This window comes from Procambarus clarkii, chromosome 65 (assembly GCF_040958095.1).
Source record: "Procambarus clarkii isolate CNS0578487 chromosome 65, FALCON_Pclarkii_2.0, whole genome shotgun sequence".
Classification (NCBI taxonomy): domain Eukaryota; kingdom Metazoa; phylum Arthropoda; class Malacostraca; order Decapoda; family Cambaridae; genus Procambarus; species Procambarus clarkii.
The window spans coordinates 16608103-16635602 of record NC_091214.1 but is presented as its reverse complement, the minus strand read 5'-3'; the positions used below and the strand labels follow the sequence as shown (position 1 = coordinate 16635602).

General features: G+C 43.3%; 1 protein-coding gene and 1 long non-coding RNA gene across 8 annotated transcripts in view; one reads left to right on the top strand and one right to left on the bottom strand.

Annotated features, from left to right (window-relative positions):
* Positions 1-27500, top strand: part of LOC138354935 (uncharacterized) — a 125034-nt gene that overhangs the window by 61664 nt on the left and 35870 nt on the right. The window lies entirely within an intron of this gene.
* Positions 1-27500, bottom strand: part of LOC123771002 (F-box/LRR-repeat protein 20) — a 90760-nt gene that overhangs the window by 60297 nt on the left and 2963 nt on the right. For 3 of the 7 annotated variants that reach the window (XM_069309443.1, XM_069309444.1, XM_069309445.1), the window contains exon 3: positions 19288-19460. The exons of 3 other annotated variants lie outside the window; for them this stretch is intronic. In XM_069309443.1, the coding sequence (XP_069165544.1) occupies positions 19288-19460 (173 nt within the window). Of the gene's footprint in view, positions 1-19287; positions 19461-27500 lie in introns of those variants that run through there. One more of the 7 variants, XM_069309448.1, reaches the window with a different exon arrangement.

Sequence of the window (27500 nt, the reverse complement as noted above, 5' to 3'; positions counted from 1 at the left end):
TATATATATATATTTTTTTTTTTTTTTTTTTTGAGATATATACAAGAGTTGTTACATTCTTGTACAGCCACTAGTACTCGTAGCGTTTCGGGCAGGTCCCTGGAATACGATCCCCGCCGCGAAGAATCGTTTTTTCATCCAAGTACACATTTTACTGTTGCGTTAAACAGAGGCTACAGTTAAGGAATTGCGCCCAGTAAATCCTCCCCGGCCAGGATACGAACCCATGACATAGCGCTCGCGGAACGCCAGGCGAGTGTCTTACCACTACACCACGGAGACTGTACATATATATATATATATGTATATATATATATATATATATATATATATATGTATATATATATATATATATATATATATATATATATATATATATATATATATATATTAATTATTTTTTTCTGTAGTTGGGTATATTTATAGCCTCATTATATTAGGTTAAACATAATATAACATTAGTGTGAAGTGTGAGCTCGTGATGTGTCCCCTGAATGTTTGACACCTCTCCATCTTCCACAGTTCATTCGAACATATAATACATAAAATTGCAATATGACGGAGGATACTGACCAAGGCACACTTGTGCAGAGTTGTAACAACTGGAGGTGCCTCGCTCACTTGCCTATTGTTAGAAAGGGAAATACAAAAGGAGAGGAAAAAAAAGAACCTGTGGGAAAAAAATACACTGGGGAAAAAAACTCTCCCTGCGGGTAGGCCATAATTGGAAATAGGACACTAGGATCAGGCATGATAGGCTATGTCAGTTGCCAGTGCGGGTGTAAGATTCAGTTGAACATTACAGGTGTAGATAGGTTAAAGTTCACGTGAACGTTGCAGTTTATCCGGCTGTTATATTTCGCGAAGTGCGGCTTGTCGTGCCAGTATGTAATGCAATATGTCAGTACCCGCGAATATTCTTAAGGGTTCCGAATTACATGTGTGTTTTGTGGAACTCCATTTGGGGACATATTTTGGGCGTGCATACTCAACGAACACGTAACTCCCTCCGAAAAATATATTGTTGAGGGACCTCAACACTGGAAAAATTCTGTTTTTTTTTATTTTGTGTTTGTGGGGGGGGGAGGGGGAGGGTGGTGTGGAGAGGAATTGGCAAAGAGAGAGTATAAAGGTGGGAGGGAAGGGGGGGGGAGAAGCATAGTGATATTGAAAATAAGTGAAATGTGGGTTGTGGAGTGCTTAGAGTGTGACATTGCTAACTAAACAACATGGCCCTGTATGACTAACCATCCTGCGAGATGGGGACTTGTATTACCACTGCTGCCTTATTCAATCTTGTGTTGATGGTATCCTCAAAATGCTTCCGGAGTCTGCTAGTGCAGAACGCTTATCACATGCCTCTGTATGACTAACCATCCTGTGTGATGGGGATTTTTTAGCATAACCTAGTTAGCTTTTTTGACACACTGAACTCCACTGCATATAGTCTAGGGTAGCTGCACTAATGCAGATGTACCTCATGTATTAATAAAAAAAAAAGTTTTAAATCTCCTCCAATGTTTTTTAATGTACTGGTAGCTAGTTGTAATGCCGCTAGTTCTGCTTGTGTGGAGGTCAGCCAGTTGTTTAACCTGACACTGACAGTCTTTGTGCAAATATTATTTCTATAAAGTGATCAAAAAATAAAACGTAGAAATAATGTTAATATTCCACATAGAAATCTCATTAATGTGATGTTTCCATGAGAAAATCAGTAGAAGCCATGAGGAGGATTCGAACCTGTACACTGGGTACTCCAAAGCACACGCCTTAAACCACTAGAGCAGTGTTCCCTGGCTCTACTGCCTTAGAGCAGTGTTCCCCGACTACTGCCTTAGAGCAGTGTTCCCCGGCTCTACTGCCTTAGAGCAGTGTTCTCCGGCTCTACTGCCTTAGAGCAGTGTTCCCCGACTACTGCCTTAGAGCAGTGTTTCCCGACTACTGCCTTAGAGCAGTGTTCTCCGGCTCTACTGCCTTAGAGCAGTGTTCCCCGACTACTGCCTTAGAGCAGTGTTCCCCGGCTCTACTGCCTTAGAGCAGTGTTCTCCGGCTCTACTGCCTTAGAGCAGTGTTCCCCGGCTCTACTGCCTTAGAGCAGCGTTCCCCGACTACTGCCTTAGAGCAGTGTTCTCTGGCTCGACTGCTTTAGAGCAGTAGCCGGGGGTAATACTGTTGAATTAACAGTATTTAAGCTGTTAGCCGTCTTCAACAATTTACAGATGAAATTACTGCTATATTTTTAATACAACAATGTAAAATGACCAAGTAGCACGGGCTATGGTGAGCCCGTAGTTGTGGGATGAGGTTCCCCGCGGTAATTCCTCCACCCAGCCAAAGCGGATTGTGTCTGGCCAACTTTTGTAACGAAATTCCACGAAATTTCCTGAGCCAGCAGTAAAAAAATTTAAGAATGGCTGCCGTCTTCTATGAATATCAATGTCGGGTGGTCAGTTCCCGGGTGCCTGGAGTGATTCACATTGTTTCAAGGTATCCAACTATTTGTATACGTTTTGCTGTAATTTAAAACTAAAATTTGTTTAGTTATATATATTTTTTTAGATCTTCCATTGACTTTTTGTATTATCAACCGACAAAATGACAGACTTGCTTACCTGTTCCACTTGCAATTCGTTCTTTGTTTTCTATGAGTATCAGTTGATAATTTTTACCTAAATCATAGAAAGGAGGTTAGTCTCCAAATTCTGAGATTACTGAAGTCCCTGATATTCTCGTGGGATGAGGCAAGGTAGATAATTTGTTATTGAGTGCAGTCTTGGGAATGTCTCTTGTAATATAAAATGGCAGTCCAGAGCTGATTAGGAAAGGGATAAAGAGTTTTTATGGAAGGAGCTATGTGTTCATCGAGGACATTGTGAGGGAGTTCCTGAGCATTGTATTGTCCATATAGCATCTGATGGTGGTGAGATCAAGGTCTGTAACGTACTTATAATAATACTTGTAACCAGAGCTAAGCCTTCATAGAGACGGTTGCATGAACCAGCTATACTTTGTCGTAGTTATGGATAGAATCACTCAAACTCTGCTGTCAGAGTTTGAGTGGTTTCTTTTCTTGAGCTGCTTGAGGGATAATGTGAGCCCGATTTTGTTTGTTTAGTGACATCCTTTGCTAATTTGTCAACAGTAGTACATTGTGTAAGGTGAGAGGGAGCCCGCAATAGCGTGCAATCATATTCAATATTCCAGAGATGCGTAATGGCAGGTAGATTTTGTGTGTTGTGGGTGTGAGTAGTGAACCCACAAGGGTGCCGAGATGCTGTCGGCTGATATTTCGCCTGGTGCTTGTAGCTAGTGTGTGCCACCTTCAGTAACTCCCAGGGGCACGGCCAGGCTTTCAGAGTCCATAGTCGAGGCCCAGTGGTCGACTCTGAGGTGTCGTTCTATGTCATAGCGCAGCTGTATCCATATAGCTGCTCTAGCTCTGTCCAGGACGTCAACTTATGAATTCTATGGCAATAGGGGTGTTGTGACCTGTATATGAGTCTGCTGCTCTGGAGATGGGATCTAGGAAGGTCGCTCGGAGTGCCAATGGGTATAAATTTTATTGGCGATGGTAAAGAAAGTATATTTTGTTCCCTTATTTCACCATAATGTGGCGGGGTGTATGGGATTACCATTGTTTGAAATAACATGATAGTATTATGGATATAAAATCGTTTAATATCGTCTGGTTTCTTGATAGGGCACGGGGAAAGGCTCCGAAAGCAGTGTAAAGGTTTGGAATTCCGTCCTTAATGGGCTTGAAATTAAGCTCCCATTTTTCTGTTAGTGATTACTGGGTCTACTAGGATAATTTTCATTGCTATATTTTGAGTATATTTTCCATTTCGTGTTGATCTTCTTGGAAGGCTATTACAAGGACACGAGCTGCATAACCAGTAACAAATTGAGTCCAATCTACGTGATTCTTAAGAACGCGAATTGTCACAGCCCTAAGAAGAGACTGAGTAAGGAACTGATGTGTTTCTTGCACTGTTCCACTTATCCATGCAAATTATGTAAGTCCACTTATATAAGTTCTACATGCGGCAGGAGTCACAAAGATTGCTATCATTAGGCTGACTGTTGCCGCAGTAGGCGGCTAGTTTATCGTGCACTCCATACTCACCCTGTGAGCGGTAGCGCAAAAAAAAGGATTAAAGTAGTCGCGAAAGGTTTTAATCAGACTTCGGCAGGTATATTTACATTTATAATTTCACGAGTAATATGCATATAAAGTTGGGAAGTAGCTCACAAAGGGAGCCTGTTGGACCAAACTCTCACAAGTCAAGCCTGGGGCCAGATTCACGAAAGCATTTACACAAGCACTTACGAACCTGTACATCTTTTCTCAATCTTTGGCGGCTTTGTTTCCAATTATTAAACAATTAATGAGCTCCGAAGCACCAGGAGGCTGTTTATAACAATAACAACAGTTGAATGGGAAGTTTTCATGCTTGTAAACTGTATAATAAATGTAACCAAAGCCGTCAAAGATTGAGGAAAGATGTACACGTTCGTAAGTGCTTGCGTAAGTACTTTCATGAATCTGGTCCCTGGACCCGGGCCGGGCTTGCGGAGTAAGAACAATTCCTAGAACCCTATCCAGGTACAATCCAGGTAAATCTTTTGTTAATACATAAAATAAATGAATATTTTCAGGATAATACAAGAGTTGCTATTTATGATTTTTTAGTCCTCAGACTACACAGCTTATATTTTAATTATACATATATATGCTAGAAGTATAATATGGATACACTGGGTTGTCCTCATGTTTCCTGTTTTATAATGTGTGGATGAGCGGAATAGTAATGTCAATGATGATGATAGATGCATATAATGATAATAAATGTGTATAATACAATGATAATAAATGTATACAGGGATAATAGATACATAAAAGGATAATAGATGTACATACCAATGAATGAATAATTAGATGTATAAAACAATAATAGATCTATATAATGATAATATACCTGTATAATGCATATAATGTTTATATAATGATAATAGATGCCTATATATATATATATATATATATATATATATATATATATATATATATATATATATATATATATATATATATATTAATAGTTTTATATAACATGCGTATAATGATAAAGATACTTGGAAATAATGTCAGTAAACATGTATGAATAGGAGCAAGAATAAGTTAAAAATACTCATTTAAAATAGAATTATTTTCCAAGAATTTAAATAATGGTCAAAATTGTCCTTTTTTTCCTTTTTTTTCCTTTTTCACCCTTTTCCTTCCCCAGGAAGCAGGACAACCTTTCATATCAGCCAAACTCAAACAAAAAAAAATCTAAGAATGTCATAGGAATGGCCTCCCCTATTACGGGCTCACCATAGCCCGTGCTACTTGCCCCGCTCCTGTGCCAGGTAAGTCCACTACGGGCTCACCATAGCCCGTGCTACTTGCCCCGCTCCTGTGCCAGGTAAGTCCACTACGGGCTCACCATAGCCCGTGCTACTTGCCCCGCTCCTGTGCCAGGTAAGTCCACTACGGGCTCACCATAGCCCGTGCTACTTGGAACCTGTTTCGAGTAGCTGAATCTATAACAACAACAACCACCACCTCCCCCCCCCCTATACTCGCGCCAAATAGAGGAAATAATAGTCTGTAAAAGGCCGCAAGAACTTGGACGCGGATTCAAATCATCCCTCGTTCGCGGGATCCCAATCCTCGTCAAATCCGTCTCATTTAAATATATTACCAATGGTAATCCTCGCCGCTGTGGTGAATTCGTGACGCGGGAGGAAAAAGAGGGGAAACCCCTTAGGTAAAAATGATTGTCGTTCATTTTAGACGAATTAATTTTGCCGGTTGTTAAAGCCGTAGTGAGTGTTGTTGTTGGGGGGTTTTGATGGCTAGAGGAGGTTGTGAGGGTTTGTGGCGAGTTGGTGAGTGTGTGGTGGTGTTTATTGAGGTTGTGATGTGTTATTGACACTGGGGTTGTGGTGTGTTATTGGCACTGGGGTTGTATAGTGGCTTGTTAGAACTGGTATATATCATCATGGAACTGCGATTGGTTATCGTGGTTGACAAGTTGTTAGGTTATGATTGTTGTGGCTCTGACGGGTTGTTAAGGTCAGCTTACTTCAAAAAAGCTTAAAGAACATATTTACGGTGTTTCCACGGGGTTGTGGGGCCTGACGGCTGAGTGGACAGCATTCAGGGTTCATAGTCCTAAGGTTCCGGGCTCGATCCCCAGCGGAGGCGGAAACAAATTCATCCTGATGTTCCTGTTCACCTAGCAGTAAATAGGTACCTGGGAGTTAGACAGCTGCTACGGGCTGCTTCCTGGGGGATGTGTAACAAAAAGGAGGCCTGGTCGAGGACCGGGCCGCGGGGATGCTAAGCCTCGAAATCATCTCAAGGTAACCTCAAGATATTGTGCTAACTAGTAAAGGAGTTTTTCTACAATGGGTGAGTGGAGGGATGTGGTTAAGCTTCCGTGGTCTTCACGGAGCTGTGTGGTTAACGGTGTGATGAATGGTTGAGGTGTTTGCTGAGATAGCGTCGATTTACTGATGATTGTGATGGGTCGAGTAGTTTAAAGGTTAAAATCTTGGACTGTTGATACTGTTTTGGAGCATTGCCATGTCTTGTTGGGATGGGGGGGGGGGTCAATGGCTAGGTGAGGTTATGACCTTTTTGCGTTGTTATAATTTGTTAATGTCAAGATGTTTTGTTGAATAGTGTTATTGAGAGAGAGGGAGAGGGAGAGAGGGAGAGGGAGGGGGAGGGGGAGGGAGAGGGAGGGAGAGGGAGGGAGGGAGGGAGAGCGAGAGAGAGAGATACAAGCTGGCAGACAGGGAAGCTGAGGGAGAAATATAGGCGTGAGCTAAGCCAGAGAAAGAGAAAAGGACGTTTGGTTTCTTTCAGCTATGCATTTACGTATTCAGTTATTTATGTATGTATATATGCAGGGTACATGTAATTCCTCTGGTGGAATACTCTAGAGCGAGGGGGAATCTTAATTGATATAAGAATATATATATATATATATATATATATATATATATATATATATATATATATATATATATATATATATATATATATAATAGTAATAATTATAGCTGATAATAATAACAATAAAATAATAATTATACTAATGATGATAATAGCAGCTAAGCAGTGTAAACAAAATTTGAATTTGTGTGTGCTCACCTATTTGTACATGCAGGATCGAGCTCTAGCTTTTGGACCCCGCTTTTCTAGCCGTTGGTTGCCTAATGCAATGACTCCTGGCCCATTTCTCTATCATACCTGCTTTTAAAGTTATGAATGGAGTTCATTCTCCATTCATAACCTCTGTTCCTTTAGGTTATTCCATTTACTCATTACTCTTACGCTAAAAAAAAACTTTTTACATCTCTATGACATATCTAAGTCTCAAGCTTCCATCCGCGCTCCCTTGTTTTATTGGTATTCATTATAAACATTTCCTCTGCGCCTTGTCAATCCCTCTTAAGTATTTTATATGTCTGAAACATGTCCCCCCCTCTCCCTCTTCAAACGTCGTCAGTTTTGGTTCCTTCAGTCTATCTTCGTACCTCATCCCTCGCAGCTCTGAGAAGAGTCTCGTTGCAGACTTCTGCAAATTTTCGAGCTTCCTTGTGTGTGTGTGTGTTTTTTTTTTAAGATGGGGGGGGCTCCAAGATGGGGCGGCATACTCTAAGACTGGCCTAACATAGGCGGTGTACAGTGATATAAAAGTCTCATTATTCAAGTTTCTGAAAGATGTTCTGACCTTTGTCAGAGTAGAGTATGCGTCTTTCTTCGTACTCCATACAACGTAATTTTAGAATGAGCCAGGTTACAAACTTCTGTACCTTTCCAGGTGTCTTGGTGAGCATTTTGAGGTGGAGAGGCTGTGGAACAGGTGTGCATATTCTGGAACTGGTCTTGCACTATCTTCTGAATGCCTCCTTACAAGATTGTAAGGATTGTAAAACTCTTATCTCTTTCCTAATCAGCTCTGGACTGCCATTTTATATTACTAGAGACATTCCCAAGACTGCACGTAACAACAAATTATGCCTATTTACCTTGCTTCATCCCAGGAGTATATCAGAAATTGGCTCTGCAAGATCGTTCCCGCCAAACACACACCGAAACTACGACGTTGGTACAACGTTCGAACAAGTTTTAACACCTAACCAGTTATAACAACCAATATAGCAAGCTGTAACAACGTTTTAATACGTCATAAACACGTTAAGCCAAGATGTAACAACTTTATTACAAGTTGTAACAAGCGGGAAAGAGAGAGTGTTTCGGTTTGTGTTTCCAGGGTTCTGTGTTCGCCAGTTTGCCGTATATTGCTATCATTATCCACAGTTAGACAAGAGGTCCGCGTCCTAGGCGCACAATCGAGGGACCCGAGTGCCATCTCCGGCCGGAAAAGAAATGGTTGGCCACAAATCCTGATGCATCTGTTCACTTAGTAGTGAAATACGTAGCCGGAAGTCAGGCAATTGCTGTGAGTTGGACCCTGGTGAAGGTGGTCTGCTATAGCTGACTTAGGGGTTTAGTTAGTAGTTTCAGATTCAGCTACTCAGAACAAAAGTTGCAAGTAGCACGGGCTGTGGTGAGCCCGTAGTGGACTTACCTGGCACAGGAGCGGGGCAAGTAGCACGGGCTATGGTGAGCCCGTAGTGGACTTACCTGGCACAGGAGCGGGGCAAGTAGCACGGGCTATGGTGAGCCCGTAGTGGACTTACCTGGCACAGGAGCGGGGCAAGTAGCACGGGCTATGGTGAGCCCGTAGTGGACTTACCTGGCACAGGAGCGGGGCAAGTAGCACGGGCTATGGTGAGCCCGTAGTGGACTTACCTGGCACAGGAGCGGGGCAAGTAGCACGGGCTATGGTGAGCCCGTAGTGGACTTACCTGGCACAGGAGCGGGGCTGTGGACTTGGGGGAGACCTCGACATGCTTAAGTACAATGTTCCTGTCTCCGACTACGGGCATTTATATATATATATCGCTCGGTAAGACTTAGCGTTGTGTTTTCTCATAGGTCTGTCTAGAGTTGTTTCAGGGAAGAGTTTATCCTTCATTGTATCCTTCAAGGGGACAAAAGACCAAAGGCCCAGTGGTCTTTTGTCCCCTTGCAATGGCTGGTATTGCAACATCTCTGCAGCTTGTACAGACTTTCTTGAGGCCATATTACAGTCTCCATCTGTTTCAGTTCTTCTTAATTGTGTACATGTGTCTACACCAGATTTACTTCAGTCCTTTTAACTTTCTCAATATTCATTTTGCATGTGTGATTATCTATATGTAGGTTATAGGAGAAAGCTTAGGCTAGAGGTGTCTCGTTTTCCTCTCTAAATTCATTGTTTTTTATATTAAATTTACTTATTTCGTGCACAAAACCTGGTTGTGTGTGTGTACTCACCTATTTGTGCTTGCGGGGGTTGAGCTCTGGCTCTTTGGTCCCGCCTCTCAACTGTCAATCAACAGGTGTACAGATTCCTGAGCCTACTGGGCTCTATCATATCTACATTTAAAACTGTGTATGGAGTCAGCCTCCACCACATCACTGCCTAATGCATTCCATCCGTTAACTACTCTGGAGTGTGTGTGTGTGTGTGTGTGTGTGTGTGTGTGTGTGTGTGTGTGTGTGTGTGTGTGTGTGTGTGTGTGTGTGTGTGTGAATATGCTGAGTAGCAAAATATCACAGCTGTTGTCCCGTGAATGGTCGGTCTTGGCGGCTATAATGAACGTCTAGATAATTTGTTATGTTCCTCTGTTATGTTGAGAAAAGTCAGGCAGGAATAAAAAATAAAGAAAAAATGATCAATAAAATAAAAGTTTGGGGGTCATTCTGTTCACTGATAATTGAATAATGATCTGGAAGTGCTTTTTATGCAGTCAATCGCATTATTCCCTAATTATTCTAGATTTTTATTTCCCATCCATTGTAGTTGTTGGGGAAAAGTATACGGTAAATATTTTGTAATTTTGTTGTAATTTGTTTAAACTTTTGATGTTGAGCCTGGCATTGGGATGTTTCTTACCCCCCCCCCTCTCCTCTTCTCTCTCTCTCTCTCTCTCTCTCTCTCTCTCTCTCTCTCTCTCTCTCTCTCTCTCTCTCTCTCTCTCTCTCTCTCTCTCTCTCTCCCTCCCTCCCTCCCTCCCTCCCTCCCTCCCTCCCTCCCCCTCCCTCTCCCCCCTCACACTCTCTCTCTCTCTCTCTCCCCCCTCACACTCTCTCTCTCTCTCTCTCTCCCCCCCCTCAAACTCTCTCTCTTAGGGAAACGTACAAGGAAACGTACCCAACCATTTCTGTCCCGCCCAGGAAATCGCATCCGGTATCCTCGATTGTGATTCGAGAAGGAAATTAAAAACCACTCGATTTATGTTGACTCGTGTTGACATTATATGAAGTGATTTGCCTCGACACTAATTGTACTAATTAGCATACTGGCTGATTGACTTTGTCCAGTTTTGAATATTTACCTGTTTCTTTCTTTCTCTCTAAATCTGTAAACATACTGGACATTGGTTGAGCTTGAGTCCTGTATTCCTGTTCCCATTTGTACCGGGGTTGACGAATTTTGATGTAGTCAGCCAAATTATATTTGAAACAATATAATTTTAATTGTCTTAATTTACATGATTATATTGAGGTTATCTTGAGATGATTTCGGGGGATTTTTTTTAGTGTCCCCGCGGCCCGGTCCTCGACCAGGCCTCCACCCCCAGGAAGCAGCCCGTGACAGCTGACTAACACCCAGGTACCTATTTTACTGCTAGGTAACAGGGGCATAGGGTGAAAGAAACTCTGCCCATTGTTTCTCGCCGGCGCCTGGGATCGAACCCAAGACCACAGGATCACAAGTCCAGCGTGTTGTCCGCTCAGCCGACCGGCTCCCTCCCTGGTGTGGATTGATGTTTGATATAACTTAGACGGTTGGATGTAATACTGCTAGTTACATTCGTGGTGCTCAAGTGTAGGTAAGTCAGGTGTAGATAGCAATCGGGTGTAGGTAACCTTCAACCTGTGTACGTAACAGCGTGGGCACCTCCTGGATGTCCCTGTTACACCTTGTCATTCACAAAGAGAAACGGAATTTAGTTCTCTCTCCTCAGACGTATCCAGACTGACTGGGGTTGCAGGCCTACCAACCACTTGCGCTGGACGGTAGAGCGACGGCCTCGCTTCATACAGTTCGGCGTTCAATCCCCGACCGTCCAAGTGGTTGAGACCCCTTCCTAGTGCTATATAGCCGTAATAGCTTGCTGGTTCCCCCTGATAACCCCCCGTTCCCCCTGATAATCCCCCGTTCCCCCCTGATAATCCCCAGTTCCCCCTGATAATCCCCCAGTTCCCCCTGGGGCTGCACGCCAATTGGCTGATGATTCAAGCATTACCTCGATCTAACTGTCAGGTTGACTTTACCTCGACGCCGACAAACACAACCTGATTGGAGTCCCATCTGAGGGCGTCTCTCCCGGCCCGTCACAGCTCCGCCAGATTTAATCCCTGGTTATCTCTTTATCGGATGATTGAGGGAGGGGGGGAGGTTAAGTCTATGAACCGTCGAGCAGAGTAATGTGTCGCGGACACAGGGTAATGTGTCGCGGACACAGAGTAATGTGTCCGTCAAGTGTCGCGAACAGCCAGCCATTACACCAACCCGCAAGCAGACGGAGATGGAGTGAGTTGATTATATCGGGGGTTGGGAGGGGTGAGTTTTGTGGGAGGGGAAAGATAGGAAGGAAGGGGGGGGGAGAGAAAGAAGGAAGGAAGGAAGGAAGACGACTCACTACATGGGAAAGATGGGGAACCAATATAGCACTGGGAAGGGCTCTCAACCACTTGGACGGTCGGGGGATTGAACGCCGAACTGTATGAAGCGAGGCCGTCGCTTCATTAGTTGATGACTAGGTTTATGTACATAAATATAAATTTCAGAACATAAATTAGAACATATATATATATATAATAATAATTTATGTGAAATTTATTTTCTACCATTTTTTATGAATATAAAAATTCAATATGAATATAAAAATGAATATAAAAATATAAAAAATCATGAATATAAAAAATTATAAAGAATTCATTTATATGAAATTTATGTTATATATATAATAATTTATGTGAAATTTAACATAAATTTCATATAAATGAATTCTTTAAAATTTTTTATATTCATATTTTTAGAAACATCTAAGCCTGTGTGATACAACTCTATTGACGTCCCACGACCAGCTGGCGTGACGTCCGACGACCAGCTGGCGTGACGTCCCACGACCAGCTGGCGTGACGTCCGACGACCAGCTGGCGTGACGTCCCACGACCAGCTGGCGTGACGTCCCACGACCAGCTGGCGTGACGTCCCACGACCAGCTGGCGTGACGTCCCACGACCAGCTGGCGTGACGTCCCACGACCAGCTGGCGTGACGTCCCACGACCAGCTGGCGTGACGTCCCACGACCAGCTGGCGTGACGTCCCACGACCAGCTGGCGTGACGTCCCACGACCAGCTGGCGTGACGTCCCACGACCAGCTGGCGTGACGTCACACATTTGACCTCCCAAGACAACCTCGCGTGCTCATAAATCAACAAAATTATTCTGTTCCTTCTAATCTAGAGACCCGGGGATTAAGGACTGCTTATTATATATAATATATATATATATATATATATATATATATATATATATATATATATATATATATATATATATATATATATATATATATATATATATATATATATATATATATATATGTCGTACCTAGTAGCCAGAACTCACTTTTCAGCCTACAATGCAAGGCCCAATTTGCCTAATAAGCCAAGTTTTCATGAATTAATATATTTTCTCTAATTTTTTTCTTATGCAATGATAAAGCAACCTATTTCATTATGTAAGAGGTCAATTTTTTTTTATTGGAGTTAAAATTAACGTAGATATATGACCGAACCTAACCAACCCTACCTAACCTAACCAACCCTACCTAACCTAACCTAACCTATCTTTATAGGTTAGGTTAGGTTAGGTAGCCGAAAAAGTTAGGTTAGGTTAGGTAGGTTAGGTAGTCGAAAAGCAATTAATTCATGAAAACTTGGCTTATTAGGCAAATCGGGCCTTGCATAGTAGGCTCAGAAGTGAGTTCTGGCTACTAGGTACGACATATATATATATATATATATATATATATATATATATATATATATATATATATATATATATATATATATATATATATATATATATATATATATATAATATGCATGCCAAGTTGGCTAACATAAGAACGGCCTTTAGAAACTTGTGTAAGGAATCTTTCAGAACATTATATACCACATGTCAGACCAATCCTGGAGTATGTGGCTCCTGCATGGAGTCCATATCTAGTCAAGCATAAGACTAAACTGGAAAAGGTTCAAAGGTTTGCCACCAGACTAGTACCCGAGCTGAGAGGTATGAGCTACGAGGAGAGACTACGGGAATTAAATCTCACTTCGTTGGAAGACAGAAGAGTTAGGGGGGACATGATCACCACATTCAAGATTCTCAAGGGAATCGACAGTGTAGATAAAGAAAAGTTATTTAACACAAGGGGCACACGCACTAGGGGACACGGGCGGAAACTAAGTGCCCAAATGAGCCACATAGATATTAAAAAGAACTTTTTTAGTGGCAGAGTGGTTGACAAGTGGAATGCATTAGGAAGTGATGTGGTGGAGGCTGACTCCATACACAGTTTCAAGTGTAGATATGATAGAGCCCAATAGGCTTAGGAACCTGTACACCTGTTGATTGACGGTTGAGAGGCGGGACCAAAGAGCCAGAGCTCAACCCCCGCAAACACAATTAGGTGAGTACACACTTAGAAACTTTTAAATGTTTCTAAGAACTTAAAATTTTTAGTAATGAGTTTAATTGGACAGTCTTGTTGCTAGGCAAGGAAGTAAATGAGATGTATGCCAAATTTTGCGAAATATACGGTGAAGGAATACAAACATTCATACCAAGACAGAGATGCAGGACCAGGAAACAGGACTGGTTCAACAGAAGTTGAAAGAGGGCCAGAGAGGACAAGACAAGAATCTGGGTTCAATACCGGAAGAGACCAAACCCACAAACATATCAGCAATACAAGCAAGAAATAATTACACAGCGGTGAGGAGATGCATAAAGGAACTTTGAGAAAGGTATAGCGGACAAATGTAAAACAGATCCAGACCTTGTCTATAAATTCATTAAAAGCAAGCTACATGTAAAGGATAAAATCCAGAGATTTAGAACGGGGAACAGGACTGCTTAGGATTAAATAGAAATGTGTGAAATGATAAATGAACGGTTTCAAAATGTGTTTGTACAAAATGAGGATTTCAGAGAGCCGGACCAAATCCCAATTCCAGAGCAAGCCTTAGAATACATCGAGGTATCTGGAGACGAAGTGGAAAAATTACTCAAGGGGCTAGGAAGAAATAAAGCAATTGGACCTAAAGCGGTTGGACCTAATGGAGTTTCACCTTGGGTGCTGCGAGAATGTGCAACTGAGCTGAGCATTCCAATACTATTAATATTCCAGACGTGCAGGCGATGAGTCACAATAACGTGGCTGAAGTATGTTGACCAGACCACACACTAAAAGTTGAAGGGACGACGACGTTTCGGTCCGTCCTGGACCATTCTCAAGTCGACAATCGACTTGAGAATGGTCCAGGACGGACCGAAACGTCGTCGTCCCTTCAACTTTTAGTGTGTGGTCTGGTCAACATTCCAGACGTCATTGTGCACAGGAATCTTAACAGATAAATTGAAAAAGACATAGTACCAGTCAATAAAAATGGTAGTCGAGAGGAAGCTCTAAATTATAGAGCCGTGTCATTAACAAGCGTGGTAGTCAAGACACTTGCATAAATAGTTAAAGCCAAATGGGTTGAACACTTGGAGAGTAATGACATAGTAACGGACGGACAGTATGGTTTTCGAACAGGAAGATCCTGTGTAACACATCTACTTAGTTTTTATGATAGAACCACAGAGATACTACAGGAAATAGGTGGTTGGCTTGAGTGTCTATCTGGACCTAAAAAAGGCTTTTAATAGTCCCAAAGAAGAGGCTGTTCTGAAAACTGGAACATGCTGGAAGGGGTGACAGGGAGACTTCTGACATGGATGAAAAGTGTTCTGACAGACAGATGAGGGCAGTAATCAGGAGACAATGTATCTGACTGGAGGAGTGTTACTAGCAGAGTACCACAGGGTTCAGTTCTTGCACCAGTAATGTTCGTCTACATAAATTATGTTCTAGAGAAAATACAGAATTGTATGAACATGTTTGCGGATGATGCTAAGATACTGGGGAACACAGCAGACACAGACGATTGTAATGCCCGTCAAATTGATCTAGATAAAATAAGTGGAGCAACAAGTGGCAAATGGAATTCAATGTGAATATATGCCATGTTATGGAAAGTGGAATCGGAGAAAATAGACCTCACACAACTTACTAATTATGTGGAATGGCATTACAGAACTCTTAATAAAGAACAAGACCTGGAGGGGGGGGGGGGGTGGGGGGAGGTTGGAGGTAGTAAGCTGTCGCCAGAGGAACACACAAAGAACATTGTGAGAGGAGCGTAATGCGTCGCTTTCCAACTTCACACTTGCTTCTAATTATATGGATGGTGAAATACTAAAGAAACTGTTCATGACTTTTGTGAGACCAAAACTGGAATATGCAGCAGTTGTATGGTGCCCAAATCTCAAGAAACTGGAAAAGGTGCAAAGGCATGCTACAAAATGGCTTCTGAGACTGAAAAACAAGAGTTAGGAGGAGAGACTAGAGGCGTTAAACATGCTAAAACTAGAAGATAGAAGAAAAAGAGGAGACGTGATCACCACTTACAAAATACTAAGAGGAATTGACCAAATTGACAAAGAGGAATTCCTGAAACCAGCAACTTCACGAACAAGAGGACACAGATCCAAGCTAAGGAAACAAAGGTGCCGAAAAATATTAGTTTTCTTTGGCAAACAGAGTTAAGTGAGAAGGTGGTGGAGGCCAAAACCGTCAGTAGTTTCAAAGCGTTATACGACAAAGAGTACTGGGAAGACGGGACACCACGAGCGTAGCTCTCATCCTGTAACTACACTTAAGTGATTACACACTTGAGACACATTAATGTTAGGAAGTATTTCTTCAGTGTAGTGGGCAAATGGAATGGACCAGAAGGGATACGAGAGGACATTCACGGAAATAAGTGGGCTGAATTAAGGCCTAGTCGACTAAGGCAGCGTCTGGGATCATCCCGGGCATAAGTTCGAACCCTCATCACGGCCCTTGTGGATTTATTCATTTGATGCATCACGCTATTTTGATTTCTATGTGTATATAGTATAAGCAAGTGATTTGTTAATCTCTAATCACCCCCGACAACTTGTCCGACAGGGTTCAGGAGTTTCGCCCCGACGAGCACATGTGGGTGAATACATATATACCTCACCTACATAGGAAGACGCTGCTATTCAAGGGAAGAGGGACGGAAATAGCCGGTGGCACTGATCATGGGTGCCGCGTGAAGGGCGTTTACAACCGTCTTTCATGACCCTCACTGACTTGCGTCACGTCGCGTAAGCATTCCTTCATCGTGATTCATAAATGAGAGGCCACGAATAACAGTCTGGAGGTTGTGATTCACAAGCCTCTGTTGTTCCTGTTGGCAGCCTTCTGGGGCTACAACTCACAAGCCTCTGTTGTTCCTGTTGGCAGCCTTCTGGGGCTACACCTCACAAGCCTCTGTTGTTCCTGTTGGCAGCCTTCTGGGGCTACACCTCACAAGCCTCTGTTGTTCCTGTTGGCAGCCTTCTGGGGCTACAACTCACAAGCCTCTGTTGTTTCTGTTGGCAGCCTTCTGGGGCTACACCTCACGAGCCTCTGTTGTTCCTGTTGGCAGCCTTCTGGGGCTACACCTCACAAGCCTCTGTTGTTCCTGTTGGCAGCCTTCTGGGGCTACACCTCACAAGCCTCTGTTGTTCCTGTTGGCAACCTTCTGGGGCTACACCTCACAAGCCTCTGTTGTTCCTGTTGGCAGCCTTCTGGGGCTACACCTCACAAGCCTCTGTTGTTCCTGTTGGCAGCCTTCTGGGGCTACACCTCACAAGCCTCTGTTGTTCCTGTTGGCAACCTTCTGGGGCTACACCTCACAAGCCTCTGTTGTTCCTGTTGGCAATGGTCTGGGGCTACACCTCACAAGCCTCTGTTGTTCCTGTTGGCAACCTTCTGGGGCTACACCTCACAAGCCTCTGTTGTTCCTGTTGGCAATGGTCTGGGGCTCCAAGTTATAAACTTTTGTTGTTGCTGTTTGCAGTAATAGAATGACAAATAATATTATCATCATCAGATATCAATTGCCAATTGATTTTACATTGCTGGGTCCTGAAACGCAGTAGTCTACATCCTTGGCTGACAACCGAGGATCCTGGGTTCGATCCCCGGGCGAAACAGAGACGGTTCGGTACGTTTCCTTTTATCTGATGCATCTGTTCACCTAGCAGTAAATAGGTATACCCGGGAGTTCAACGAACTGTTGTTAGGTTGTATGTTGGAAAGCACTGACACTGTCTGGTGGTTCGTATGGTGTACGAGGATGACGACATGATCGGTTAATGTGCGACTTCACAGGTACACAAAGGTACCTCGGGTCAGTACCCGGCGTGTACCTCAGGTATGTACCTGGTGAGTGTGTGTGTGTACCTCGGGTCAGTACCCGGTGTGTACCTCGGGTCAGTACCCGGTGTGTACCTCGGGTCAGTACCCGGTGTGTACCTCGGGTCAGTACCCGGTGTGTACCTCGGGTCAGTACCCGGTGATTGTGTGTGTGTACCTCGGGTCAGTACCCGGTGTGTACCTCGGGTCAGTACCCGGTGAGTGTGTGTGTGTACCTCGGGTCAGTACCCGGTGTGTACCTCGGGTCAGTACCCGATGATTGTGTGTGTGTACTTCGGGTCAGTACCCGGTGTGTACCTCGGGTCAGTACCCGGTGAGTGTGTGTGTGTACCTCGGGTCAGTACCCGGTGTGTACCTCGGGTCAGTACCCGGTGTGTGTGTGTGTGTGTGTACCTCGGGTCAGTACCCGGTGTGTACCTCGGGTCAGTACCCGGTGAGTGTGTGTGTGTACCTCGGGTCAGTACCCGGTGTGTACCTCAGGTATGTACCTGGTGACAGTACCTGACAGCGGTACTCCAAACACGGGTCTGTTTGAAAGCCGTTTTGACGAGATTTGTACTTTTTTGTCCTTCTGTCAGTGACGCCGCTACGTCACTGTTCCCCACAACAGCACCTGCTATGTGCCACAGCCTCAAAATAGTACCATATGTTGCACTTATAATAGTACAATGTTACACTAATAATAGTACCATATGTTGCACTTATAATAGTACAATGTTACACTAATAATAGTACCATATGTTGCACTTATAATAGTACAATGTTACACTAATAATAGTACCATATGTTGCACTTATAATAGTACAATATGTTGCACTTATAATAGTACAATATGTTGCACTTATAATAGTACAATATGTTACACTAATAATAGTACAATATGTTGCACTTATAATAGTACAATATGTTACACTAATAATAGTACCATATGTTGCACTTGTATTAGTACAATATGTTGCACTTATATTAGTACCATATGTGTCACTTACAATAGTACCATATGTTGCACTTATAATAGTACCTGCTGTATGCCATATAGACACAAGTACCTTATATCTATCAGTCTTCCCACACTACTTGCTCTGTATCATAGCCTCAGAATACGAGAACCTGTTTGGTATCGCGCTGCAAAAATAAGCAGAAAACATTTCACGTCAGAAAAGTAGCTGCAGTGCGCCGGAATCGGAAGGGAAGGGAAGGGAACTGTCAGGGGGGAAAGCGTCAAGCCATTACGACTATATAGCATTGGGAAGGGATCAGGATAAGGATTTGGGATGGGGATGGGTGGAAAGGAATGGTGCCCTAACCACTTGGACGGTCGGGGATTGAACACAGACCTGCCTGTGAGCGAAACCGTCGCTCTACCGTCCTGTCCTGGTTGGATTGGAACCTGAAAAATAGTACCGGTTTCAACCTGCAGTGTTTCTGCCGAAGACGGAAGACTGGAATGTGTCTGGAACAGAAACTGCCGTCGGAAATGCCCCCTTATGCCCCCTTTTTTTTATTTGTGTTACTGGACACGTTACCTGTGAAGGTGCGCGCGTACCTTGCATCGTGCCTTCATGTACTGGAACCCGGAGACGGAGTCGCCGTCCCCCGAGGACAACTTCAGGTCCTCGAGGTGAGGCTGCAGGAGGACATGATAGTGTGACCTCTTCAAGCGATGACTCTTCTTGTCCGTCAGAATTGCCCTCATGAGCTCAGCCAGCACTGTGCTTGCTGTGGACGGGGGAAGGATGTGATGGGGGGGGGGGGGAAGAGTGGGGAAAGGGGGGAGATATTTGACGTAATGGGGAGATGAGGTGGTTCGTTGGTTGGGTGTCATTGGGGTGAAAGAGTGGGTGGTGGTGGCATACGTGTCATAAGGGTAAGGGGAGCAGGGCAGGGTGTATGCGTTGGAGATAGTGCCAGAAGGGCAGGGTGCCAGAGGAGTTTAATGGGGAAAATGGGGGGGGCGTGGGTGTGAGGTGGAGGGTCGCCATTAGACACGAGTGACACCGTCAGGTGAGCCATTCATGTAAAAATAAACAACTCGGTATGGGGTAATGTACACAAATAAGAAACAATGAGACATTCCAACATAAACAAAGCATACATCATTATGTAGGGTGGGGGAGGGGGGGGGCAACGTTTGGGCAATGAGGGAACATGACATAAAATTAGGAAATAAATACTCGGGTATAATATGCCAAATAAAGTTGTGAAATAAGGCCAAGCGATATAAATTTCGTAAATATTTTTGTTATATTTTTTGAAACAAACTTAAAAATAACAAGTAGAAATGTTCAGGAGTGCAACATAAAGCCGACATTTAAAATTGTTCACAAAACATTTTCAAGTAATTCAATACAAATGCAAATAATGATTATTTTGTTTTATACAATTGTGGGAGGGGGGGGGGCACCAAGCAGTGGAGGGAGAACGGCGATAAATTGGGGGAACAAATTAGAGGGGGATAAAGAGGGGGTAGGGAAGGGGGGAAGGGGTGGGGAGGGGAAGAGAAGAAACAAAAACAATTAGCGAAAATATATCTACGGCATACCAGGGTATAATGCTAAACTCGTCTCCAAAATAATTCTGGAAAAAAATATATAGATTATGAAGATAAAGCTACAATGATTATAACATGACCTATATCGTACTAGTAAACACCACTAATGAAATTATAAATGTTTGATCATTAAATAGGAAGGATTTAAGACACTAGAAGATATACACACACAGGAAAACACCTACCCTGGAACACGAACCGTAACTGTCTCTATTTTCCGCTTGTTACAACTTGTAATAAAGTTGTTACATCTTGGCTTACGTGTTTATGACGTATTAGAACGTTGTTACAACTTGCTATATTGGTTGTTATAACTGGTTAGGAGGTGTTAAAACTTGTTCGAACGTTGTACCAAAGTCGTAGTTTCGGTGTGAGTTTAGCGGGTACCGCCTATACACAAAGGAGCGTCACATATACAATTCAATTATTTGAGGGAACCCCGTTAGGTAAGAGAAGGGCAGACTAACCTTCCACTGGGCAGCCAGGCTTACTGCCGCCTAAAATAGCCTAATGTAACACTTGCCTGGACCGATTACGTGCCTCTGTAACCCTGCCACCACCGCCCACGGGATGGGTATGGGGTGCATAATAAAGAAAGAAGCTACTATGAGAGGGGTGTAAGGCCTCAAGGCGCGTTCCCTTAAGTATGTCCTGTCAGCAGTACTTGCCTATCAGCGCTTCCCTGACAGTGAGAACGGGAAGGGAAGGGAATTATCAGGGGGGAAAGCGCCAAGCCATTACGACTATATAGCACTGGGAAGGGGTCAGGATAAGGATTTGGAATGGGACGGAATGGGGTCCAACCGCTTGAACGGTCGAGGATTGAACGCCAACCTCCATGAAGCGAGACCGTCGCTCTACCGTCCAGCCCAAGTGGTCAGGTCTATAGTTCTTTGTCATGGCCCCACCTGCTTCTTGTATCTGTTATGTACGTTATAATTGTCATGGCCCCACCTGCTTCTTGTATCTGTTATGTACGTTATAATTGTCATGGCCCCACCTGCTTCTTGTATCTGTTATGTACGTTATAATTGTCATGGCCCCACCTGCTTCTTGTATCTGTTATGTACGTTATAATTGAACTATCCTGATTGTTCGAAATCTTTTTCGAATCTAGTCTTAATGTTGTGATGGAGGCGGTTATTTTGAGGTTATCTTGAGATGATTTCGGGGCTTTAGTGTCCCCGCGGCCCGGTCCTCGACCAGGCCTCCACCCCCAGGAAGCAGCCCGTGACAGCTGACTAACTCCCAGGTACCTATTTACTGCTAGGTAACAGGGGCATTCAGGGTGAAAGAAACTTTGCCCATTTGTTTCTGCCTCGTGCGGGAATCGAACCCGCGCCACAGAATTACGAGTCCTGCGCGCTATCCACCAGGCTACGAGGCCCCTTTCCACCAGGCTACGAGGCCCCTTTTCCACAACGGTTTCCACAACTTTTTTCCTTTTGTTGACCAGCCGTATAGTTTATGAGGATTTCTTTACATTTTTCAACTCATTTGCGTTTTCGGCTTTCTCTTAATTTATGGAGAATGTTTTTGTCCACCATGACGTTTCCCGCTCACTATCTTTTATGTTGTGATTATATCCCCTCTAGGGTTGTAGAATCCAGTTCATAAAACCTTTTCTCGTAGTTTAACATAATTTCTAGCTCCAGTCTTGTTGCAAGTCTGTGTTTTTTAATTTGTGCATTTATGTTTCACAAGATGCTGATCCCAGGCCTGTGCTGCATATTGGTCTAAATAGGGTGTGTAAATTATCTTGAAAGAATATTTTTCAGTACGCCACTTATTGATGTTACCCTGTCTGTGTGCCTCTGCTGTTTGTGTTGGAATTATATTCACTACCACATATTTTCCTCATTCCATTTCATGTAGATGTCTTTCCCTTATGGCGTAGATACCTCTTGGTCTCCGTTCTCTCATTACAATCTTCATTACCTAATACTTGTTGGGATTAAAGTCTAACACCCATTTCTTTGCTCACTACTACAGTTATCAAAGTCTTTCTGTAACTGTCCTCATTCCTTAGTGGGTTCTACGTCCCTCATTAGCTTCGAATCGTCTGCAGTGTTGACATGTACGAGCTCACGCCCTCTGATAGGTCATTCACCTGTTCTTCAGCTCTACATGTACCCACATTCTAGGTTCCTTGTTGACCAGACCCCACACTAGACAGTGAAGGGACGACGTTTCGGTCCGTCCTGGACCATTTTCAAGTCGATTGTCGAATGGTCTGAAATGGAATGTCGAATGGTCACAATCGACTTGAGAATGGTCCAGGATGGACCGAAACGTCGTCGTCCCTTCACTTTCTAGTGTGTGGTTTGGTCAACATTTTTCAGCCACGTTATTGTGACTCCTCGCCTTCTAAGTTTGTTGTTTTTACAGTTATCCTACCTAGCTACCTTCTGGTAATTCTGGGGATCAAAGACCACGGCCCGGTCTCTGACCAGGCCTCTTGTTTGGTGGTCTGGTCAACCAGGCTGTTGGATGTGGGTGCTCGCAGCCTGACGTATGAATTACAGCCTGGTTGATCAGGTATCCTTTGGAGGTGTTTATCGAGTTCTCTCTCGAGCATCGTGAGAGGCCGGCCAGCTTTGCCCGTTATGTGTAGCGGGAGTGTTGAAAAGTCTTGGACCTTTGATGTTGATAGTTCTCTCAGCGCACCAACTACACCTTTGCATTTCATTGGGGCTATTTTGTCCATCCTGTCATGCTTACTGGTTTCATGGGATGATATTTCCGTGTCTAGATCCGAAACCAGTCGCTCTAATATTTTCCAGGTGTAAATTATTAAGTATATTATTAAGTACATTGCTTTTTCGTTCTATATTGTGTTTTGACTGCGTTTTGTACGAGGTTTCCGTTTTTATATTTTCGTCTTTTCCATAACGCAATAAGTGACATTTATCTTCATTAAACATCCTAAGCTGCTTCGCTATTTTGAGCAACAGCTTTTTATAAGTGGGAATATCAAATGCTTATTGACATTCAAAGAAAATAGTCTATTTTGGCAGAGTAGGTTTGTTACCGGATTCGAACCTTGACGGCCAGGTTCGAATTCTTGTATTGGTTATATACTAAATACCATAAATGTAGCTATGGAACTATTCAAGCGCTACACACACACACACACACACACACACACAGCACACACGAAAAACATGCAAATGCATACGCGCGCGCACACATACAAACACACATTTGTGTGGGGCCTGACGGCTGAGTGGACAGCGCTAGGGACTCGTAGTCCTAGGGTCCGGGGATCTATCTCCAGCGAAGGTGGATACAAATGGGCAGAGTTTCTTTCACCCTGATGAGCCTGTTCACCTAGCAGTAAATAGGTACCTGATAGACAGCTGTTACGGGCTGCTTCCTGTGTGTGTGTAAAAGCTTAAAATTAATATTTCAAGATCACATATCTCATGCCAAACAGCTTGAACTTTATTTACATCAACAGCATAAATAGCGAGTTAAAGAGTTGTTTATCTTCTCTTTTTGTTTATCATTCTCTCTCTCTCTCTCTCTCTCTCTCTCTCTCTCTCTCTCTCTCTCTCTCTCTCTCTCTCTCTCTCTCTCTCTCTCTCTCTCTCTCTCTCTCTCTCTCACACCTAAAGGGGTAATGACAGCACAATATTCGAACACTAAAGGGCAAGTTGAAGCCATCTAATAATATTAAGTATCACGTCTTCTATGGCATTTGATGAATTTAGGACAAAACCAAAGAGAGGGGGAAGGGGCGAATGATTCCGTGGCCGGTAGGTACTCTGGGTACAGGAGGTACACACTTCCTGCTAGTAGGGTTGTAGTGTATAAATAGTGCAGAACGGCTTCAAACATACCCTATAGTCTCGCTGTGTTACGCTTAGAGAGGGGACATTGAACCCTTCGCTGTCTCTTAGGCAGAGAGGGGACAGTGAACCCCTTCGCTGTCTCTTGGGCAGAGAGGGGACAGTGAACCCCTTCGCTGTCTCTTGGGCAGAGAGGGGACAGTGAACCCCTTCGCTGTCTCTTGGGCAGAGAGGGGACAGTGAACCCCTTCGCTGTCTCTTGGGCAGAGAGGGGACATTGAACCCTTCGCTGTCTCTTAGGCAGAGAGGGGACAGTGAACCCTTCGCTGTCTCTTGGGCAGAGAGGGGACATTGAACCCCTTCGCTGTCTCTTGGGCAGAGAGGGGACAGTGAACCCCTTCGCGGTCTCTTAGGCAGAGAGGGGACAGTGAACCCCATCTCTGTCTCTTAGGCAGAGAGGGGTTCTGTTTTGTTCCACCCTGTTCAATAGGGAGAGAGAGGGAACAGGTTGCGCGGGCTGTAACTTCCTTGTATCTAGCAGTCAGTATTACTTTCACAAGGTCTTTATTATTTTGAATATTTTATATGGACAGTGTATGCATTCCGATTTGCTCTGTAAAGTATCATCACAATTCCTTCTAACTCTTGAATATACACAGATGTTATTATTAACCTCCTTGTAAACCCCTGTTATATATATATATATATATATATATATATATATATATATATATATATATATATATATATATATATATATATATATATATATATATATATATATATATAATATATATAGAGGGTACAACCTCTGGTGCAAATGTGGGGACCTAGCCTCGGAGAAGGGAATTAAAGAGCATTAAGAGGAAAAATTGTAATTTTCGGCCAGATAAAACTGTTGTTGTTTGGTAACACGCACACACGCGCACACACACACACAGACACACACACACACACACACACACACACACACACACACACACACACACACACACACACACACACACACACACACACACTATATTTACTATTCATAAATAGTAAATACTGTTACTATATATTAATACTATGTATTTACTATTTATAAATATTAAATATAAAACCAGCAGCTATAAAGCCTGTCAAAGTGCTGAAGCTAAATGTTATGGACAAAAATAGGCGAGTACGCGTTAAGTCAGTCTGTTGCCCTCAGAAAGTTCCCAAGTGACCCAGGGCTATTTTGTGGCCAGCTGTGTGTAATTTGGCACAGTTCAAGTTGTTTGGGGTGGTGAGCAGCCTGTGGTTGAGTGCTGGTGTGTGGGTGATGGGAAGGTGGAGTACCTGGGAGAGCAGATGATTGGATACATTTTAAATAATAATAATAATGATTTATTTAGGAAAAGTACTTACATTGATGCAGTTACAAACATTCTGATTGATTTATAGATGGAACTAGTACATACAATACCTAAAGCCACTAGTACGCATAGCGTTTTGTCTGAGTATTATTATTTATGTCTGCAGAATGGAGCTGTTTAGCTCTTGGATTCCGCCTTTCTAGCCACTCTTATTTTTTTCTATTATGCCTGCTATATATATTTCACTTTAATACACGCGCACACATCCCCAAGAAGTAGCTCATAGTAGCTGTCTAACTCCCAGGTACCTATTTACTGCTAGGTAAACAGTGCATCAGGATGAAAGAAACTCTGCCCATTTGTTTCCGCCTTCGGCGGGAATCGAACCCGGGTCATTCGGACCTCGACCCCCGAGGGCTGTCCACTCAGACCAGAGGCCCCATAGAGCGTGTGTACTCACCTAGTTGTGCTTGCGGGGGTTGAGCTTTGGCTCTTTGGTCCCGCCTCTCAACTGATGTTTGTGCGCGGGCGCGCGTGCATGCGTGTAAAAGAACCTACACCTATCCTGGAGTTGACTCACCGTGTCTTCCTGCATGCTAGATGCGCACACTACTGCGTGAGCCAGCACCAACTGCCAGAATTTACTACAACCATTGGCGTACTGCCTAAGTTCAGCGACCACCACAGTTGACGTGTGGCGGAAGGAAATCTCTACGATATGTCGTGCAGTCATTCGCCGGCTGCACAATACATGTTATTAATTCCTCTGACGTGTGCCTTAAGGATACATGTTTGCATTACTGGAAGAGCTCCAATAATTATATACCCGTGAAGCTGATCGGCGTGGGAAGGGTGTCTTTATTGATCATGTACGTCTTTCATGACTCTCTCCTCCATTTTCTGTCCTCCATATCTTCACTTGCCCACTTGAGGACTGTCAGCTGCAACGATCTCAGTATATTTGCAAGGCAACACCATCTCTTTCAAGGTACAAAGAGATGGTGTTTTCTCTTTCATCACCATCTCTTTCAAGGTACAAAGAGATGGTGTTTTCTCTTTCATCACCATCTCTTTCAAGGTACAAAGAGATGGTGTTTTCTCTTTCATCACCATCTCTTTCAAGGTACAAAGAGATGGTGTTTTCTCTTTCATCACCATCTCTTTCAAGGTACAAAGAGATGGTGTTTTCTCTTTCATCACCATCTCTTTCAAGGTACAAAGAGATGGTGTTTTCTCTTTCATCACCATCTCTTTCAAGGTACTAACAATGTACAAACAAGTCCCCATCATAGAACATGTAGTTTCTATAACAACTAGATCACCAGAGATATCCTAACTAATAACATCGAAGTAAACGACGGTTGACTAGACCCTGGCGAAGTACTACATATCAATCGCAACCAACTATTAACAGTCAGCTCACATAAAACACTGACCCGGCTAACATAGGAACATAGAATTAAGGAATCTATAAAAATCTAATTTTTTTTTAAGAAAAAACTAAAATAAATGGGAACATAAACGGTGCCTTATCTGTCTCTTGTCTCTCTCTCTCTGTGTCTTTGTTGGTCTCCGTGTCTGTGCCTATGTCTCTGTGCCTTGGTTTCTCCATTTGTGTCTTTTTTTTCTTTGGTGGTATGAGTTTACAGCCCATCCTCCTGTTCTGGTAGTACTTGAGGACTAGTTTACAGCCCATCCTCCTGTTCTGGTAGTACTTGAGGACTAGTTTACAGCCCATCCTCCTGTTCTGGTAGTACTTGAGGACTAGTTTACAGCCCATCCTCCTGTTCTGGTAGTACTTGAGGACTAGTTTACAGCCCATCCTCCTGTTCTGGTAGTACTTGAGGACTAGTTTACAGCCCATCCTCCTGTTCTGGTAGTACTTGAGGACTAGTTTACAGCCCATCCTCCTGTTCTGGTAGTACTTGAGGACTAGTACTTGTTTGAGGTAGTACTTGGTTTTGGTAGTAGATGAGGACCATAGTGTATATACCGACGTTCAAGATTTCTACTTATTTATTATTCAGTTAGACAAACCGGAAAACTATTTTCTACTTATTTTGCAAAGAGAAATTAAACT